At 43.7% G+C, this 21,165-nt stretch overlaps 1 protein-coding gene and 1 long non-coding RNA gene across 2 annotated transcripts; one reads left to right on the top strand and one right to left on the bottom strand.

The window, feature by feature from the left end:
* Nucleotides 1–2,465: 2,465 nt before the first annotated feature.
* Nucleotides 2,466–7,528, bottom strand: LOC132538084 (uncharacterized). Its single transcript, XR_009549492.1, has 3 exons — nt 7,392–7,528; nt 6,542–6,614; nt 2,466–2,805 (listed from the first exon to the last, which is right to left on the bottom strand). It is a non-coding gene; the product is annotated as an uncharacterized LOC132538084 (long non-coding RNA).
* SAYSD1 (SAYSVFN motif domain containing 1) lies at nt 7,387–19,135 on the top strand. The gene is made up of 2 exons (XM_007517807.3): nt 7,387–7,715; nt 15,844–19,135. Exons 1-2 carry the CDS (start codon nt 7,515–7,517, stop codon nt 16,186–16,188), a joined length of 546 nt encoding a protein of 181 aa, XP_007517869.1. The 5' UTR covers nt 7,387–7,514; the 3' UTR covers nt 16,189–19,135.
* The last annotated feature ends 2,030 nt before the right edge of the window (nt 19,136–21,165 follow it).

The following is a 21,165-nucleotide window of genomic DNA, read 5'->3' as shown; positions in this document are numbered from 1 at the left end:
TGAGATAATGGCTCCCCTGTGTGCAGAAAACTGCAATGACTAACAGCCAAGCAAGTGACTACAGAGCAGAGCCAGGGGGCCTGGCAATATTACTGCTGCTTAGTCACACAGAAGAGGCCAACTTGGCCTCTGAGCCTCAGCAGTAGTTAATGCAGTCAGAATGAAAGATTGGTCCATTTAGGCCCCAAGTCCTAGTATTCAGACAAGACTCTAGAAGGTCAGTGGCTGGAGAGAAATGCAAGGGCTGAAGTAGGAGTTTCCAGGGAAGAGGCTGAACAATCAATCTGGTCAAAAAATTAAAAATATATATATTTATCTGGATATATATCAATAGCTGTTTCTTCTAAAGGGCAAAAACTTGTCTTCCTTTCAACTTTAGTCTCCACATACCCCTGGAGGGGCAGGGTAATTTGAAACACAGTGCTTATTGCTTTATATGACTTTATTTTATTTATTTATTTTTTGCTTCCAGGGTTATCACTGGGGCTCAGTGCCTGCACTAAAAATCCACTGCTCCTGGAGGTCATCTTTTTCCATTTTGCCTTTGCTGTTATTTTTATTGTTGTTCTTGTTGGATAGGACAGAGAGAAATCAAGAGAGATGGGAAGACAGAGAGGTGGAGAGAAAGACAGATACCTGCAGACCTGCTTCACCACTTGTAAAGTGACCCCCCTGCAGGTGGGGGAGCTGGGGGATTGGACTTGGATCCTTACTCCAGTCCTTGAACTTTGTGCCATGTGCATTCAACCTGCTGTGCTATTGTTCAGCTCCCTTATGTGCCTTTTCAAACTGCAAAAACACTTATCTCTAAATATCTAAAGATAAATTCTCCTTGAAATGTTTTTTTTCTTTATTGGGGAATTAATGGTTTACAGTTGACAGTAAAATAGTTTGCACATGTATAACATTTCCCAGGTTTCCACATAACAGTACAACCCCCACTAGGTCCTCTTCTGCCCATATTCCAGGACAAGAACCCTCCCTCCCACCCCAGAGTCTTTTACTTTGGTGCAATACACCAACTCCAGTCCAAGTTATGCTTAGTGTTTTCTCTTCTGATCATGTTTTTCAACTTCTATGAGCGAGATCACCCCATATTCATCCTTATGTTTCTGCCTTATCTCACATAATGTGATTTCTTCAAGCTCCATCCAAGATAGACTGAAAATGGTGAAATCACCACTTTTAGTAGCTAAGTAGTATTCCATTGTGTATATATACCACAACTTGCTCAGCCACTCATCTGTTTTTGGACACCTGCCGGACTAGCTTTGCCAGAGAGAGATGAGGAACTCATAGCTGAGTGGGAATGCAATGCAATGCCTTTATTGATCAGAGACAACGCCTTTATATCTTTTGAAATGGAAGTGGCAAGTGGGAAAAGGAAATGGCTAGGAGAGGGGTTAGAGAAAAAGAGCACGAAGGTAGCAAGCTTTCATAGCAGCTATTGCGAAGGTTCTAACCAGTGGGGATTAAGCCAATACCCTGCAGGCAGAGCGGGTCTCAGGCAAAACAATGATTATGTAAATAGACCACAGCATCAAGCAATGCAGGGGACCTGGCGTAATGACCAACAGACACCTGGGTTGCTTCCAGGTTTTGGCTATCAGAAATCGTGCTGCTATGAACATAGGTATACACAAACCTTTTTGGATAGGTGTGTTGGGTTCCTTAGGATATATCCCCAGGAGAGGAATTGCAGGGTCTCTGAATTCATCAGGAGAGCAATGTGGAAAGGCTGCCATTATACAGCCCCACTTTCAGACCACTGGGAGTGTATGTCTTCTCCTGAGTTGCCTGATCAGGTCTCCGCCCCCAGATGTTAGCACAGGGCCTCCCTGCTGCTGCACCAGCCTCCAAGGGACAGGAGCAGTGGAGACTTACAGTGGCATTTGGTTAGCTTTAGGCAATCCTCTCCTTCCTTCAGCAGTCTATTTGTTGATAAAACTAAGACCAGAGGTGGTATCTTAACTGGCAAACTGCTGGACTGTTACCAGTTACTCCCAAGTAGATATGGGTTTTTAGCCCAGAAATCTCTCCTTAGGTCCCTCCTCTGTCCATGAGCTACACATGTTTGCACTCACTTGTGACTTGGTGGGTTCCCCAAAGTAATCCTAGTCTTGTCTTGTTGTGTTCTCAGGTGATTTTCTTTGCTATTCCTAGTTGACCAGGGAGAGGAGACTCAGCTTCTACTACTCTGTAGACTCCAGGATGACTCTATTTGTTTATATTTTATTAGTGATTTAATACTGATTTACAAAATTATCAGATAACAGGAGTATAATTCCACACCATTCCCATCACCAGAGTTCTGTTTCCATTCTCTTCAATGGAAACTACAATGGTTCTCCCAAGGTCACCGATATATGTTGACGATTATTTCTAGAACTATCTATATTTATATATATTTGCTCATTTTTTTCTATGGTCCTGCCTTGTCTTCCTTTCCAAGTCATGCCTGCACCTACTGTTAGTTCTGAATGTCCTTCCTTTTTTCCTCTTCTCTCCCAGGGTCCTGATGGAATTGGGAGTTCAGAGCCCTCTGGTCATCTTCCCCTAACGTTTCTACCCCTCTGGAAGTATGGCCCCAAATTCTTTTTGGGTTGAAGAAGGTGGAAGTTCTGGTTTCTGTAATTGCTTCTCTGCTGGATATGGACATTAGCAGGTCAATTCATACCTTCAACTTGTTTCTATCTTTCCCTAGTGGGGTAGGGTTCTGAAGAAGTGAAGTCCTGGGGCACAGGAGTAAGGTCTTTTGTCGAGGGAGGTCAGGATAGAATCACAGTAGCATTTGCAACTTGGTGTCTGAAAGGTGGTAACATATAAAGCAGGACAAAATGTTTAATAAACAAGAACCAAAAAGTAGGAATAAAGCAGATGAGAATAGTAATCTTAGAGTAGAAAAGTTAGGAAGTCTATTTTAGTTATCTTCCTAGGGGTCCAGGACTTTATTAATTTTGGCTTGAGCTTGAAAATTTACAGATGGACTGAAAACATTGCCTGGGAAGAGTAGTCAGAGTTGATATTGGGCTAGAAAGCTGGATTACGGTAGAGAGTAGCTGCCAAACTCAAAGAAAACATATAAACACAATTAACTGTTTACCCCATCTATCTGAATAATGGCCTATATATATTCATATTTAGCCCAAGAGGAGGTATAACCTCCAAATCCCTGTCAGTCTGAGATCACAGTTTATGATCACAGCTGGGAACATTCTAGGATGCACTCATTTCAGGGCCATTTTTCCACGGGTGGCAGGACAAGATGTCCCAGCCTCCCTTCAGAGAGTGGAACAGTCTTTCCATTGCCACTTAATAGTGAGGACAGGTCCTGGAAAGGCCCACAGAGGGCTTGTGATGATGTTCCTGATGGAAGTGACCAGTGATGCTGAAGAGAGGGATCTACTAGAGGTCTAGGCCCATATTATCTATGTGGGAATTGAAGGTTTCCATGACTAGGGCCCCAGATGATGGCTCAGCTTGGTACTGACTAAAAATATCATCATTAAGTGAGTCAATCTCTTGCCCTTATCCAGCTTTTGTAGTCTTTATATGCCAAGTTTAGACTTTCCCCCAGTTGCTAAAGCATTGAGTGCCATTTGCTGTATCCAAACTGGTATTAGGTTTATGGAGTCTGGCCTCAAATTAGGGAAGAATATACCTTCCTCCCCAAACACCTCCTCCTCTCAAGTCTAGAATGAGAGCCATCTTGGACCCCTGACCTCTGACATCACCCACAATTACAACGCACCCCCGGAAACCAATGATGTGACCTGGCACGACCTGAAGAAACAGATTCACAGACTCCAAAGCTCACTCTCTACAGAAAAGCAGAATTCTGGTGGCCGACATTCCCCATCGAGACAGATGTGCAGTGTTTCATCCCTTGGCATTTTCTTCCGTGGTCATCTACTTTGAACTGACACTTCCATCAAACTTACTGGTACACGTTGCTGTGTTTCTCAAAGACTAACTTCAGCCAGAGCCTTGGGACCTTATAGGCCATGTGCCCTCACCTGCAGGCTCTGCTCTCAGATTCAGAAAACTCCCCCTCCTTATTAGGTTATGCCCACAGAGGCAGGTAACGCCCTTTGAGGCATGAAGCGCCCCCAGAGGCAACTGATACCCCAGAGGCAAGAAATGCCCTTTTGCCTGCTAGGCCTTGCCCTTTGAGGCAGAAAATACCCCCTAGGTCTCCTCTTGGCATCACACCGGTTATTGCTGCTCGCCTATTTTGTTTTCCATGTCTTATGCCAGTTCTTTTGAAAATGCCTGTATGATATAGGTTTCTGTTCACCCCTACACTGCTATTCCCCTGACAGAGATGAAGCCTTTTACAGACATTGACCCAGTTATATATGGCCATAAAGTAAGAGAGAGATGTTAGGGAATTGTGAGGATGTGGTTGAGCTTGGAAGGGCTTGAGCTTGAGGGGTGTGTCAATCCTGTTAGTCTCTCTCTCCATAGGTTGAGCAAGGAGGGACAGTAGAACCCCAAAAAGGTGTGCCTCTTATCAGTCTCCCTGCCTCACAAAGTGCCCTGCAATCCCGATACTATGGCCATTAGTTAAAAAGAAAGGGGGAATTGTTGGTATCTTCTAATTCTGCTTTAAAAAACCCCTTCTGTTTCATTTGGTTTAAATCCCCCTGGCTTCTGCTTAACCATATGCCTATATAGGGATTGAATTGATCCCATTCAAAGCTTTGGTCTATTTACATAAATCACTTTTACATTTACATAAAGCACCACACTCCCTCCAGGGCATTGGTGGTTTAGTGGTAGAATTCTCACCTGCTCCACCCCCTCTCCTTGTCACACCCTGATCCTCTCCTTGTCACACCCTGATCTTCCACCAGTCACTTTTCTCTCCACCCTCTCTGAGTTACATCCTGTTCACACCCTACTTGGGAAGTATATATAAAGACAACATTGTTCATTTTAGTTAGTTGTTAGTTTAGTCTAGCTTGGTATAGATTGTGCTGCGTCCTGCATGAATAAAGAGATACTGCCTACAGCTCAACCATGAGTCCCGGGTCGTCTGTCTCCCATCAGTGAAGCTCAGCCTGACAATGCTATACCCCCACTCAAGCATTACAGAACATTAAGAGAGCACACTCTATAGCACAAACAAACTTCAAGCCCCTGATTGTATAATGTCTGCCATCACTCCCCTGGTCAAAGCATCAGCATGGCTGAGTTTCAAGTTAAGGAATGGGGATATAGGGGGCTGGACAGTGGCACACCCATTAAGGGCACATAGTACCATGCACAAGGACCTGCACAAGAATCCATGTTGGGGGCCCCACTCCCCACCTGCAGCAGGGATGCTTCACAAGCAGTGAAGTAGGTCTGCAGTTATCTTTCTCTCTCCCTCTCTATCTCCTCTTCCCCTCTCAATTTTTCTTTGGCATATTCAATAAAATGCAGGAGGGGGGGAAGGAAAAAATGGCTGCCAGGAGCAGTGGCTTCATAGTGCTGACACTGCGCCCTAGCCAAGTGGAGGCACAAAAAAAAAAAAAAAAAAGGAATAGGGAAGTATGTTATGCTTTTATGGCAAGGTTACAGGAAAGAATGAAGAGTGAAGGTCAAAGACTTATCTCACTGGCCATGTAGTTATTTTATTACTTACAATTCATTGTATATTTGGTATTTCATATTAAACAAAATTATCACAGTAAATAAACCTTTCTTATTTACTAGTCTCATAATCTTATACAAAGAAGAAATGAGATTAGTTTGGCAGTATTTTTTATAATCATCTTTCCTTTTTTTTTCAGTCTTTCAACTTCTTCCAAAAAAGATTTAAAGAGATTTTACAGAGCACTGAGACAAAATAAACGTACAATAAATTAGAAAACATAGGGAAAATAAATTACCAACACAAGATGGAGTCAGAATGTCATTGACACTTGACTGGATATTGTTTCCCCATTTCAGTAGCGGTGTCCAGCATCATTCACTTGGTTGCTTAGTATGTGTGTGAGAATAGTCATCTTCATTTCCTTTTTTTTCTTTTCTCCTCAAAACACTGCTCAGCTCTAGTTTATATATGGTGGTGTGGGGGATTGAATTTGGAACTTCTGAGCTTCAGGCATGAAAGTCTCTTTGCATAAACACTATGCTATCCCCACCCCCACATTCATTTACTTTTTTTTTTTTAAATGACACATCTTTTTAAAAAATTATTTTATTTGTTACTGGATAAAGACAGAGAGAAATTGAGAGAGGAGGGGGAGATAGAAAGGAAGAGAGAGAGAGACCTACAGACCTGTTTCACCATCTATAAAGCGACTCCCCTGCAGGTGGGGGGCCTGGGGCTCTAACCGGGATCCTAACCGGTCTTTGAGCTTTGCGCCACGTGCATTTAACCCCCTGTGCTACTGCCCGACTCCCCCTTCATTAACTTTTACCCACATTCTAAATGTAATCCATCTCTACATCATGCTGTTATCTTCAAAATACATCCAGAATCTCATCAGTTCTCACCACCTTGCTCACTACTCCTCTAGCCCAGTCACAGCCTCTCTCTTACATTACTTACTGTTTTTCTCCTCACTGGTTTCCTTCATCTTTTTCACTCTTTCAGGGTCTCATCTCCAGCATCCAGTGTGATCCTTACAAAATATAACATCAAGAAACAAAGCAAATACAATGGACAGAACAAACTCCTGGACTCTTAACACTTGAACAGAAGTCACCAGAAGGGTAATAGGAGGGGGAGCAAAAGTCCAAAATGTTCAGATGTTTGTGGTGAAATGAAGGGTTATGAATACTTCTGTGTGGGGGGGACACTAACATATATTTGAAAAAATATAACCTACACTCCTAAAACGTTGTGATAAATATTACCTCCGTGTTTTTTTGTTTTTGTTTTTAAGGCCTGTTATGGCATCTTCTATTCAAGAATCCTCCAACTGTTTACCACTACACTCCGAAAGCCGAAAAGTCTCCGTTATGACCTGGCGCTCAGGTATGAAGCCAGGTGCACGGTAAAGCGTGCACTCTACCAGGTGAGCTACCCCCTCAGCCCGGTATATACGCAGGTCCATCCAGACACGGCAGCTCACTGTGGCAAGAACAGGACTAGGATGCCTGCCTGGCTGGCAGCCATGTGAGCCTTGGGAGTGGCAGGACCCGCAATGAGGCTGTGCCCTGAGTTCCTGCAGACACCTGCAGCGCCCCCTACTCCAGCCCCGGGGACCCCTGTTCTGGAGCTGATGGATCTATGCGGGAGCTGGGGTCCGTGAGGAGAGCTGGGTCCCAGAAGAGACTCCCACAGAGAAGCCCATGGCAAATACAGAGGATGGGGTGGTACTTTGAGGGCGGGGGTAGGGGGTACTCTGAGTGCTTAACCACGCAGCTTGCTCGACGCGTTCGCCCGCCTTTATTACCTGCACAATCCCGGAACCCGACGTCACAGAGCCCGCGCGCCCCAGGTCCCCAATGCGCACGCGCACTACAGAGCGGCCAGGCGCCAGCGCAGGCGTACTCGTGTCTGGCGCCCGGCGCGCGCCATGGAACAGCGGTTAGCTGAGTTTCGGGCGGCCCGTCAACGGGCCGGGCTGGCGGCGGCACCCAGAACTTCGAACCAGAGTGCACACAGTTCCGGAGGGAAAGGGAAAGCAGCTGAGACTCCAAAGGCAGGCTGGCTAAAACGGTTCCTGTTTTGGAAACTGAGGTCCGCGAACTTCCAGGCCGGGCCCAGTCTCACCCAGGTGAGAGGAGGAAGGCCTTCTTTTCCCGGGGACTAGTCCGCCTCCCCGGGAAACCCCGCCCGTGTCACGTGTGATGATAGGCCCCGCCCCTTCAGGGTTCGCTGGCCACGCCCCCGCTGGTTCTGAGCGGGGCTGGCTGGAGGGAGCATCCAGCTCTGATTCCTGGCTTTTGACATTTTTTTTTTTTCCGACCTGCCACACACGCAGCTCTTGATTCTTTTCGGTGGGCACTGAGGATCTCTGGTTCTGGAAGAGCCTCTGCATTGGAGCTCTTGTGACATCTTATTAGGGGAAACTTCTACAATTAGGTTGAATCGCAGCTCTCTGCTAATGGAGGATAAAAGGTCTAATTGCACACTGGTAAGAAGCAGGAGTAATTTCGGTTTTATTTGCAGCTAAACCTTTATGCATTCAGCAACCCAAATAGCCTGTACTTTAGAAGTGGGGTTTGTGGGGCCAGGTGGTGGTGCACCTGGTTAAGCGCACACATTGCAGTACGCAAGGGCCCAGGTTCAAGCTCCTGGTCCCCACCTCCAGGGAGAAAGCTTCACTAGTGGGGAAGTAGTGCTGCAGGGGTCTCTCTGTCTCCCTCCCGGCCCTCTCAATTTCTTTCTGTCTCTATCCAATAATAAATTAAAAAAATAGAAATAGGGTTTGTGAAGCCGGGTGGTGGCACACCCCAGTTGAGGGCATCTGGATCCGGGTTCAAACCTGACACCCCCACCTGCAGAGAGGAAGTTTCATGAGCGGTGAGGCCATGCTGCAGTTGCTAACTCTCTCCCACTTGAGCTTTCACTTCCCTCGCCATTTCTCTCCTCTCTAACCAATAAATAATGACAGATACACACATAGCAAATAGAAACGGTGTTTGTATACATGATAAATACAGCTACTCTGTCAAGCTCTAACTGCCAGTGGTGGCATGAACCTCTGCATCACTGTTGAGTTACAGAACCTGGTTCAAGGCCAGTAATGAATTTTCGAGGTGAAAATAAACTCAATAAGTATGACAGCCTTTTCACCCTTATTATAATTATTTGGTAGATTATTTGCAGATGAACTCTTTTCACGTCTTTTTGGTTGTTCCTTTAGTTTTCACTTAGAAATAAAGTGGCAGGGTGTCTTAGTTTTGAGATTGGAGTGGGAATGTAGGACCAAACAGTAGACTGGTGTTGTCACATAGTCTGTGACAAAGCCTTTGTTCCTAACTGGTGTCATAAGAGCTGAAAATTCCTTTCCAAAGTCTACCTTACTCTTAAAATTATTTCTCTTAACTTTATTTGTTACTGTACAGCATCCAATTATCAGAATTTTTTTTTTTAGTCAAAAAGAACTTAATTGTTCAGTTTTGATTTATATCATTCATGGTTCCGTCAGAAAAAGTGTAGCGAGGTTCAAACAATTCATTTTCTTGTGTGTAGAGTTTGTCTCAGGACAGCTTTATTATTGAATAGAACTCACTAAGCACAGTTGCTTAAGGTTTTAAAATCCATTTCCTCTATCCCTTCTGCAGTTAAATAATGTCTAGCTCACACAATGAGTTTTTGACTGTATGTCTCATTTCCGAAGGAATATGAGATTGTTGAATTGCCCTAGAGAAGCTGAACTGGGAGACATTTCCATTATTAAAAACCCCAAAGCTGATGACCTGACAAAAGAATGAGAGGAAATACTGGCTCTCCAGTTGGTTCTTATTATCTACTTTTTTCCCCATAAAGTATACTGTCTTAATCTCAACCTCTTTAACTCACTTATTTCTGGGTTTGCTTTGGTATGAAAATGTTCATTTTTTTCTTTTCCTGATATATATTCCATCTCTTACCTAACAATTTTGGTGGTATACTGTGGCTTATCAGAGATTTCTCTAGCCTTCTGTTTGTGACTGCTTCTTTTCTATAGTCATTGGTGAGGAGGTATCCATATTCTACTTTCTCCACTTTGAATTTTTCACTCAGGGAAGTCTCCCAATTATATATATATATATATATATTTTTTCTTTGACGAGTACCACATTAGGATAAAAGTTCCTGTAACATTTTTTAATCCCACAGAAAGCTCCTGCCTCCCTCCACAGTCATATCTCATCTTAGCCCCCAATGCACCATCTAACCCTGAGGTCCATCACTCATGCTCATCCTATATATTCTCACTTCTAAACCTAAACTTGGGTTGGCCTACCATCTAAATGCTCATTTATCTTGGAATGATCTGGTTACTAAACACAAGCTTGCACCACCACCACCACCAACAACACCCCTTCCACATCTGCAAATCTGGAATTCATCTTTGAATTTCTTTCTTTCTCTCATCATCATTTGTTTATTCATCAGAATCCTTTCATGGTCCTACTTTGTTCCAGTTACTGTCCTAACTTTTGGAAGACTGTGGTAAAGAATAATAAAGGCTCGTGGTCCGGGAGGTGACACAGTGGATAAAGCATTGATGAGGTCCTGAGTTCAGTCCCCAGCAGCACATGTACCAGAGTGATGTCTCTCTCTTCTCCTATCTTTCTCATTAATAATTAAATAAATTCTTAAAAAAAAAAAAAGAAAGGCTCTAGTGAAATAACTCACTTGGGTAGTGAGCTGCTTTACCATATTTGTGACCCAGGCTTGAGCCAAATCCTCACTACAGTGAAGGAAGTTTCAGTTCTATGGTCTCTTTTACACAAATTCTTTCTTCTTCTCCCTCTCCCCTCTCCCTCCCCTATCCCTTCCTTCACCCTCTCCCTCCCCTACCCCTTCCTTCACCCTCTCCCTCCCTTACCCCTTCCCCTCTCTTGCTCCCCTTTACCCTCTCTCCCCCTCTCCCCTTCCTTCACTCTCTCCCCCTCCCCTCCCATTCCTTTACTCAGTTCTCCCTCCCCCTCCCCTCCCATTTCCCTCTCCCTCTCTCCCCCTCTCCCTCTCCCTCTGTATCTGGAAAAAAAGTATTAAAAAAAGACCAATAAATTTCAGTGGCCAATAGATAGCTCATGGGAGCACCTGTTTACACAGGACAGGCTTCACAAACCAATGAGTATTCCTGTGGTGTCTCTCCTTCCTCTGTCTCTCACTTCTTCTTTCTCCCTCTGGCTGAAAAAGGGAAAAGAAAAAGAGTGTCCTCAGAGAACAGAGGAATAGTGCAGGTGTGGGGCCCTAGAGATAACCCTGGTGGCAAATAATCCATTCCAATAAAGTTCTGCTCTCAGGACTTGCTCTGGAGTGGATAACTGAGGAAGACAAGCAATAAACAAAAGAAATAGATGAAATGGATGATGAATACTAAGAAAGGCACATTCCCAGTGCATTGTGATAGTGAAGGGACTGCAGGGAACAGAGTCCAGGAGGTGACTTTAAAGCATGAGGTCCCAAATTTGACCCTCAGCATTATATGTACCTGAGTGATCCTCTGGTTCTCTCTCCCTCTCTCTTTTTCATAAACAAATACATCTAGAAAGAAAGGAAGAAAGAGAGAGAAGGAAAGAAGGAAGGAAGGAAAATAAGTAGGTAGGTAGGAAGGAATCATGGAGAAAGAAAAATACCTCACTGAGGAGATACTATTTCATAAGAATCCACTCACAGAAATCCGAGGATAAGGACAAGGGCATAAATGATGTGTTCTTGCTGAGATTTGCAGAAGAGAGAGCCAGCCAGGTGACATGAGGAAAGGAGACATTCCTCTCAGAGGAAACCACACAAGCAAAGGCCCTGAGGCAGGAAGTAGCTTGGTATTTCAGGTGTAGAGAAGTCAGAGCCAAGTTGCTGCAGCTCCGATGAACTGGATGAACTGGATGAACTGGATGAACTGGATGAACTGGGTGGGTGGGTGGGGGCAATGACAGCAACCTGAAAAGTCTGAATGTTTCCATCCTGACTGCTAAGTTCTGCTTCTGTGAAACTGCCTGAAGCTTCCACTGCAGCTCCTCCCTGACAGCCATGTCCCAGGAGCAGCTAGCAACCCCGCCCCCCCCAACCAATGATAAAAGCCTGCTTCTAGCCCAGTCCAGGGTTCAGGTTTTCTGGGAGTGATCCAGACCTGGACCTGCTAATGTGAATAAACACACTCCTTATACTCCCAAGTGTAACTTGGTCTGGCTGCTTGTCCTGAGTAACCCGGGCATCTAGTCTGCCGCAACAGTTTATCTTCCCTAAACTGTGCCTGGTATGCTGTCATGAACACAAACACTCCTGAACACATCTTTTGGAGGAGGAGGAGACTGGAATCAAACAAATGCCAAAAGAGGCATTTCTTTTTCTGTTCCCTTTGCCACTTTGTTTACTGTTCCCTTATCTCCCTTTAGTTCTCTACCCTTTCCCTTTACCATTCACCATAAAGCCTCCCAATTAAGTAAATGGGGCTCTGGAGAGAGACCATCCTAGGATCCTAGAACAACAGTGTCTCTGCCTTTCAAACACTCAATGACTTTGTGTGTGTGTTTGGGCGGGGGGGTTACTTAACATCTTAGTGTTTCCTTATTAATAAATCAGGAACAGTAAGGCTTACCTCCTGAATTACAGATCAGGCACTCAGTAAATGTCAGCCACAGGCATTATTATTTTTATATATGCTTAATAATCCAATAAATTCAGTTTACTGTGGATTTCAAGTCACACACATTCAAAATGTATTTTGTATCCATCAAGCCAGCATTTCTCTCTGACTTCTGTGTCACTGCTTTAATCTGTGCCCAGACCTTTCTTGCTGGGCCTCCTACATGAGCTGCTAACAATTTCCCTGATTTTATTCTTGCAACACATTCTCCCTCTAGCAGCCAGAATAGTCTTAGCTATAAATAAATCTATTATATTACTTCCCTGCTAAGACCCTGAATGGTTTCCTGTCTCTAGAATCCTTCCTATGACTTGCCTGGCCCTAAATGGTCTGGCTCCTACCCCCTCCTTCCTCCATCGTCTCATCCTACCCCTACTCTTCTCCTGTCTCACAACACTACAGCCACACTGCTGTCCATTCTCTTCCCAGACAGACCTGTCTTTCACACCCTGGACTGCCCTCTTCCTGGTAAAATCTGAAAGAGATACTTACTCCTTTAATAAATGAAGGGATGTATTACTGATGATAAGGTCAGTTCTTCTTCTAGCGTTTGCCCTTTTTCCGTAGCCAGTCAACAGCATCAGGTTGAGCCTGATGTAAAGTTTCGAGACCTCCTTTGAATCTGGAGAGGTGGCAGTCGTTGACTGTGTGGGTCATAGTCTGTCTGTAGCCGCAGGGGCAGATCGGGTTGTCTCTGGCTCCCCAGCGATGGAACATAGCGGCGCACCGGCCATGGCCTGTTCGATAGCGATTGAGGAGGGCCCAATCATAACGTGCTAGGTCAAAGCTGGGTTGACGCTTGCAGGGGTCTGTGATGAGGTGTTTGTTCTTTACCTCAGCTGACTGCCAACTCTGTTTCCAAGAGTCTGGAACAGAGAAGTTCAGTGTAGGTGTAGGGGACCAGACTGGGTGACAAGACGTCAAGCGTTGGACAGGGTGGGCGAAGATATCCGCGTATATTGGCAGGTCCGGTCGAGCATAGACGTGGGAAATGAACTTAGATGATGCCGCATCCCAACGAATATCTGGCGGGGCGATGTTGCTAAGAACTGGCAGCCATGGAACCGGGGTGGAACGGATGGTTCCAGAAATTATCCTCATGGAGGAATATAATTTGGAATCGACCAAGTGGACATGGGGGCTACGGAACCATACTGGGGCACAGTATTCTGCAGTGGAATAGCATAATGCCAGAGATGATCGTAGTGTGGAAGCGCTCGCACCCCATGAGGAGCTGGCCAGTCTTGCAATGATGTGATTCCTCGCGCCCACCTTTGCTGCAGTTTTTATGAGATGTTCGTGAAATGACAGAGTATGATCGAGAGTAACGCCAAGATAGACTGGCTGGGTTTCATGCCGGATTCTCGGTCAGTGATTTTTCTAATCAGACATCCCAGTCCAGCTGAAAAAGTAATAATTTGATGCCAAAAAAGAAGATCCTGCCAAATGTTTCTGAAACAGTATAAGTCAGTTGACTTATTTTTAAAATCAGAATAAACAGTACTTGTAGTCCCCTTTTAACATTGCATATGAAAAATGGAACACGACAGAAGAAATTAGAAGTTCTGCTGCTGTGTTAAGAAAATCTATGGAGTGCTGTGTTTGGCTTCAGAGATACCAAATGACAGTAAATGGCATTCAGCAACTTCATGGTACTTACTTATAAACAACTCAAGGACAGACACATGCCACCTTTGTTAAAATATAGGGCAATAAGTGGATTTTAATGTATTTGAAGCTCAATGAGACAGAGGCAGATAGTGTTCCATGAAGGGAAGAGGATGCCTTCTTGATAGACAAAGAGGTTGAGGCATGGTACAGTCACTAACTGTGCTTGCCAGAAGGATGGCCAGAGGCTGAGGAATGGGGTAGAGATAAGAGCTATGTCTTTGGTTAGTAACACCAATTAGAGTAAAGGCTTCATTTCCACCATAATATATTATGGAGCAGGGGAAGATAACATAATGGTTATGCAAAATACTTTCATGCCTGAGACTCCAAGATCCCAGGTTCAGTTCCCAGCACCACCATGAGCTGAGCAGTGCTCTGGTATAAGGAAATAAAAAAACTTATGGATGGTGTACAGGAAATTATATGTTATTGTTTTTCTTTATATTTATTTATTTACTTGAGGGGAGTTAATGGTGTATTCAATGATACATGGGTAAAGTTTCTTTATGCACCAGGACCCCCAAGTTCTCTTCCACTCCTCCCTCCCTCACCTTCCATCCCTCTCCCCATATATTAAGTCTTACTTATAAGTGAGATCATTGGGTATTTGTCCTTCTCCTTTTGGATTATCCCACTTAGCATATCTTCAAACTGCATCACACAAAGGAGATGACTTGGTTATTTATAACAGCTGAATAGTATTCCATAGTGTGTATATACATTGTTTTTTCACAATACACCTGACCCACTAGTGGGTAGTAAAATCAATTTAGAGTGCCAGGGAAACAGCAAGGTTATGCAAAAGACTTGCATGCCTTGAGGCTTTGAGGTGTTAGGTTCAATACTTAGCACCATGAAATAACAGAAAATCTGAGAAAGCTTCACATATGAAGACATTTGTTGCTTTATGAGACTTATTTTCCTGCTGCTGCTGCTGCTGCTGTGTGTGTATACAGCGCTGAAACTTCCTCCAGTGTGGTGTGGGCCAGACTCAGACTTACTTGGTTTGTGCACATGGCAAAGCAGTGTATTATCCAAGTGAACTATTTTGCTGACTCCTGTATATTTACATATGTATTGGGCGACAGTAAAAAAGTAATTTTTTTTCCCCAATGGAGCAGCCTCATGCATGAAGTGCAACCCACTGCTCCGAGCATTCCCCCCCCCCCCCCCCCCCCCGTGCACTGGCATTTCTGTCCACCCAATAAACAGAGGCTTGGACTTAAGTCCAAGGAGTTTGGGTGGAAATTGTAGGCAAGGTTTGTAGTTACAGGTTTGAAAGCAAGAGATTGATGGGTGTTTTAGGGGAGTCATTTAGCAGCTCCACTAAGATGGCTAGGAGAGGTTAGTAACCAGGCTGGGACACTGACTGGTTCTGGAGGTGAGTAACAAAGGCCAGTGTAGGATGACCACAGGGGATGGAGAGATTATGGGTGTAACAGTGATCATTTTAAATACACAAAATAAAATTTTGCTTCCTATTTCTGATGCTATCTCTGTTTTAGAATCACACCACACACAAACATTTGAGCTTATCTAGTCAAATCAGCAAATATACATTGACCTCAAAGTGGAGCATATGCATAGGTTCTTACATTATTAGTTGCCAGGGAGTTTCTGTTTGGAGCCCAAATTTGCTCTTGTTAGCACCAGACTCATTTGAAAACCATCTCCCATGAATGGGAATTCATCTGAATGCAGTAAGGTTTTTTTTTATTAGGTCACATCTCACTAAGTGCTGATCAGTTTTGTTTCACTCAGAGCAAGGCACACAAGCTCTCTGGAGATGGAGAACAGGGCAAGAAAATAGAAATCAATGAGCTGGAAGCCTTCTCTGAGCCCTGAAAAATGCCTCTTCAGATTTATTTTGATCCTCTCAGCTCCATTACTCTTTATTCTTACTTTTGTTTGTTGTGCATCCTAGGAAGTGGCTCAGCCTGGGAGCAGCACGTCACAGTTGCCACAGAACCCAGCTGTTCCTGCACCCACAGCACAGGACCAGTCTCTCCTCACCAAAATCACCATCTTGAAGGTTCTTCTCTGGCTGGTCCTCCTCGGACTGTTTGTGGAACTGGAATTTGGCCTGGTTTACTTTGTCCTATCCCTATTCTACTGGATGTATGTTGGGACAAGAAGCCCTAGAGAGAAGAAGGTGGGAGAGAGGAGTGCCTACTCTGTGTTCAACCCGGGCTGCGAAGCCATCCAGGGCACCTTGACTGCAGAGCAGTTTGAACGCGAGTTACTGTTTAGACCCCTGGAGGGGAGATAAGACTCAAACCATCATGCATGCAGCTGCCTCAGATGGCGTTTGGGCTTGTGGGTTTGAATTCTGATGCCTGAGACTGAAGGCCACTGGCAAATTAGCTCTGTGACTGCCTGTGACATTCTTTCCCCGATCTGCTGCTGCAACTTTTGTCTCTTTGAATTTCACTTTGGTTTTGATGAAATTCCCTGTGGATCTCATGCAATTTATAAAAATTATATACTTAGTAAAGAAAAAGAAAAGACTAATTATTTTGAGAGAAGTGATTTTAGAGTGCTACCCAGGCACTGGGGAGATAAAACTGTTTAAAATATCCAGCTAGAGGACTGAAGAGGTAGCTTACCAGTATAATACCTGCCTTCCATGCATGAGGCCCAGGATTCAACACCTGGTACCACATGAAAGAGCAACCAAGACAGAATGAATGGGCGGTGGAACATTATTCTGCACTCTCTCATAATAAATATAAAAATCGTGCTGAGAAAGGGCTCAGTAGTAGAGCACATATCAATACTAGAAGCCTATGTAAACACTAGAAATGGTATAAATATTTGAAATTATTTTTATATCCTATATTAAGCTACTACTCTTTACTAAATGGGATAGCAGACTCACTGTTCATTCTACTATTCCATCATTCCAGTTAATACATTCTTTAGATTTCATGTCTGGACATTCTTATTCTAGTTTTGTGGAAGAACTCATGCAGGTTGGTTACAGTAACAATAACTTGCAGTAATAGCAGGACTGATGTAATAAATTCCCAAATCAATATTTTGTTCCCTGGAAGGAATTTGATGGATCCTACTCTTGCTACAGGATACCCAGGCTTTTTGCCTTTTTCCATAAAATTCTCTGGATTTTTTCTAGCTAATATATGTTTTTCATGAAAGTGGAGTGATAATGTTAGGGGAAGATGGGGATCCAGAAACTCAGTTCTGCCAGGACTATCTGAGCCTATGACTGTTTTATTTCTCCCTTAAGAGAGTGTCAGGGAGTAGTGGGAAGAGTTTAAAGAGAGCACGAGAAAGGGGCATTCACTATAGGGGGAACTTAGAAAGGTAGCCACACCTAGGAAATAGAAGTCAATAGAAAAGGCAAGATACTCAATGGATCAATGAAAACTTGAGTCCAGGTGGGACTAAGCCTGAGAATAAAAAGGAAAGAGAACCCAGGGAGGGGCCACATACTCTGGCCCTCGTGTGTCTCTGAATGAGCTATCCACACTGACTAAGAAAATCTGTTCTTGAGCACAAACTACTTCACTTCTTTCAAGTAAAGTTTGCACAACTGAAAAAAAAATACTAGAGGCCTCAGATCAATCTCTGATGCATAGTACCCATCAAGATGATCTGGGGAACAGTCTAGAAGTTATCTCAGTGGGTAGAATGTTCGAATATATATAGGCATGGATGGGGTCCTCGGTTCAATCCCTGGCATTCTATGTTCTGGGATGATGCTCTGGTTCTCCCTCCACTCCTTTTTCTCACTGTTGGGCATTAAGCCAGCGCCCCCTGCTCCATTGCTGATACTATGGCCTATTTACATAATCATTGTTTTGCCTGGAAATATCCCCACCCATTGATCTATCTTCTTTATACCTCGAGATCTGCCCTGCCTGCAGGGTAACATATTCCCATCAGTTAAAACCATCGTAACAGTTGCTAAGGAAGTTCCCAGCGTGCCTTTTTCCTTTTGCCACCCCCTTTCCTAGACATTTCAGTTTCCGACTTGCCACTTCTGGTTTTATCCTATAAAGCCACTTCTGTTTCTGTTTTTTTTTTTTTTTTCTCCATATCCCGACTTGGAGGAGGGCAGGCATGCAGACAGGGAGGCAGACGCCGGCCATTGCGATTCGGCACCATGTGGCTTAACCCGCCGTGCTCATGCCCAGCTGTGGAGTTCTATCTCTCCCACCTGTGAAGCTAGCCCAGAATCTCACTCATAAATGAATCTTAGAAAAAAGTGATTCAGGAAGGCAAATCAGCAATAAGAGTGTATGCTATGCATGTGTGAGGTCTAGGGTTTAGTCCCTGCACCTCAGAAAAATGAAGATAAAATTGACTAAAACAACAAATAGTGTATCTGGTTTTTCTCAGAAAATAATATTCAGTTGTTTGAAGTAATGGTGAGGCACATCAAGACTGTATGTTAAAAGTAAGCCTTTTAAAAAAATTTCTTTATTGAGGAATTAATGTTTAACATTCGGCAGTAAATACAATAGTTTGCACATGCATAACATTTCCCAGTTTTCCATATAACAATACAACTCCCACTAGGTCCTCTGTCATCCTTTGGACCTGTATTCTCCCCCCCCACCCAACCAAGAGTCTTTTACTTTGGTGCAACATGCCAATTCCAGTTCAGGTTCTACTTGTATTTTCTTTTCTGATCTTGTTTTTCAACTTCTGCCAGAGAGTGATACCATTCCATATTCATCCTTCTGTTTCTGACTTATTTCACTTAACATGAATTTTTCAAGCTCCATCCAAGATTGGCTGGAAACATTGATGTCACCATTTTTAATAGTTGAAATAGTATTACATTGTGTAAATAGACCACAACTTGATCAGCCGCTCATCTGTTGTTGGGCACCTGGGTTGCTTCCAGGTTTTGGCTATTACAAATTGTGCTGCTAAGAACATATGTGTACACAGATCTTTTTGGATGGGTGTGTTTGGTTCCTTAGGATATATCCCCACGAGAGGAATTGCAGGCTGATAGGGTAGGTCCATTTCTAGCCTTCTGAGAGTTCTCCAGACTGCTATCCACAGAGGTTGGACCAATTGATATTCCCACCAGCAGTGCAGGAGGGTTCCTTTGACCCCACAACCTCACCAGCATTCATTGCTGTTACCTTTACTGATGTATGACATTCTCACAGTTGTGAAATGGTATCTCATTGTTGTCTTTATTTGCATTTCTCTGACAATCAAAGACTTGTAGCATTTTTTCATGTGTTTCTTGGCCTTTTGGATCTCTTCTGTGGTGAATATTCTGTCTATGTCCTCTCCCCATTTTTGGATGGGGTTATTTGTTTTCTTGTTGCTGAGTTTGGCAAGCTCTTTATATATGTTGGTTATTAAACTCTTGTCTGATGTATGGCATATAAATTTCTTCTTCTCCCATTCTGTGAGGGGTCTCTTGGTTTGGGTAGTGGTTTCTTTTGCTGTGCAGAAGCTTTTTAAAAAAAATTTCTTTGGGGGTCGGGCGGTGGCACAGTGGGTTAAGCGCATGTGGCGCAAAGTGCAGGGACCGGCGTAAGGATCCCGGTTCGAGCCCCCGGCTCCCCACCTGCAGGGGAGTCGCTTCACAGGCGGTGAAGCAGGTCTGCAGGTGTCTATCTTTCTCTCCCCTTCTCTGTCTTCCCCTCCTCTCTCCATTTCTCTCTGTCCTATCCAACAACGAATTGCGTCAACAAGGGCAATAATAATAACCACAACGAAGCTACAACAAGGGCAACAAAAGGGGGAAAAAAAAAGAAAATGGCCTCCAGGAGCGGTGGATTCATGGTGCAGGCACTGAGCCCAGCAATAACCCTGGAGGAGGAAAAAAAAAATTTCTTTATTGGGAAATTAAAGTTTTACATTGGACAGTAAATACAAAAGTTTGTACATGAATAACATTTCTCAGTTTTCCATATACCAATACAACCCCCTTTAGGCTGCCTGTCATCCTTCTTGGACTTATATTCTCTCCCCTGCCACCCACCCCAGAGTCTTTTACTTTGGTGCAATATGCCAATTCCAGTTCAGGTTCCACTTGTGTTTTCTCTGCTGATCTTGTTTTTCAACTTCTGCCTGAGAGTGAGATCATCTTGTATTCATCCTTCTGTTTCTGACTTATTTCACTTAACATGAATTTTTCAAAGTCTATCCAAGATTGGCTGAAAACGGTGAAGTCACCATTTTTAATAGCTGAGTAGTATTCCATTGTGTATATGGATCACGTTGATTGATTTATGTATATATGTATATGTTTTTTTAGTATTCCCTTTTTTTCCCTTGTCGTTTTATTGTTGTAGTTATTGATGTCATTGTTGGATAGGACAGAGAGAAATGGAGAGAGGAGGGGAAGACACCTGCAGACCTGCTCACTACCTGTGAAGTGACTCCCCTGCAGGTGGGGAGCTGGGGGCTTGAACCAGGATCCTTATGCCGGTCCTTGAGCTTTGCGCCACATGTGCTTAACCCAAAGTGCTACCGCCTGACTCCCTGATTTACGTATATTAAGCCAACCTTGCATCCCTGGGATAACCCCACTTGGTCGTTACTTAGTTTTGGGAGTTGGTAGGTATCTAGGAAATCATCCATTTCTCCCAGGTTCTCTAGCTTGGTGGCATATAGTTGTTCATAGAAGCTTCACATGATATGTTGAATTTCTGTGGTGTCTGTTGTGCTTTCTCCTCTTTCATTTATGATCCTGTTTATTTGGGCCTTCTCCCTTTTTGTTTTGTGGGTCTGGCTAGAGGTTTGTCAATTTTGTTCACTCTTTCGAAGAACCAACATTTACTTTTGTTGATCTTTTGTATGGTTTTCTTATTTTCAATGTTATTGATTTCTGCCCTAACTTTAGTGATTTCTGTCCTTCTGGTTGCTTTAGGGTTCCTTTGTTCTTCTTCTTCTAGGTCTTTAAGATGTGCAATGAGGCTGTTTATTTGAGTTTTTTCTTGTTTTCTACTGTGTGCTTGCATGGCTATGGACTTCCCTCTCAGTACTGTCTTAGCTGTGTCCCAAATATTTTGATAGCTTTTGTCTTCATTTACATTGAACTCTCTTCCTTTATTTCCTCTTTGAACCAGTATTTGTGAAGGAGTGTACTGTTGAGCTTCCACGTTTTGGGACTATTACTAATCTTTTGTTGATTGTTACATGTTGGTTTAATTCCACTGTAGTCTGAGAAGATGATTTCAATGCTCTTGAATTTGCTGATGCTGTCTTTGTGATCTTACATATGGTCTATCCTTGAGAATGACCCATGTGG

Source organism: Erinaceus europaeus, chromosome 4, assembly GCF_950295315.1.
Source record: "Erinaceus europaeus chromosome 4, mEriEur2.1, whole genome shotgun sequence".
Lineage (NCBI taxonomy): Eukaryota > Metazoa > Chordata > Mammalia > Eulipotyphla > Erinaceidae > Erinaceus > Erinaceus europaeus.
Note: the sequence above shows the minus strand (reverse complement) of the source record. Positions and strands in the feature narration are given on the sequence as shown.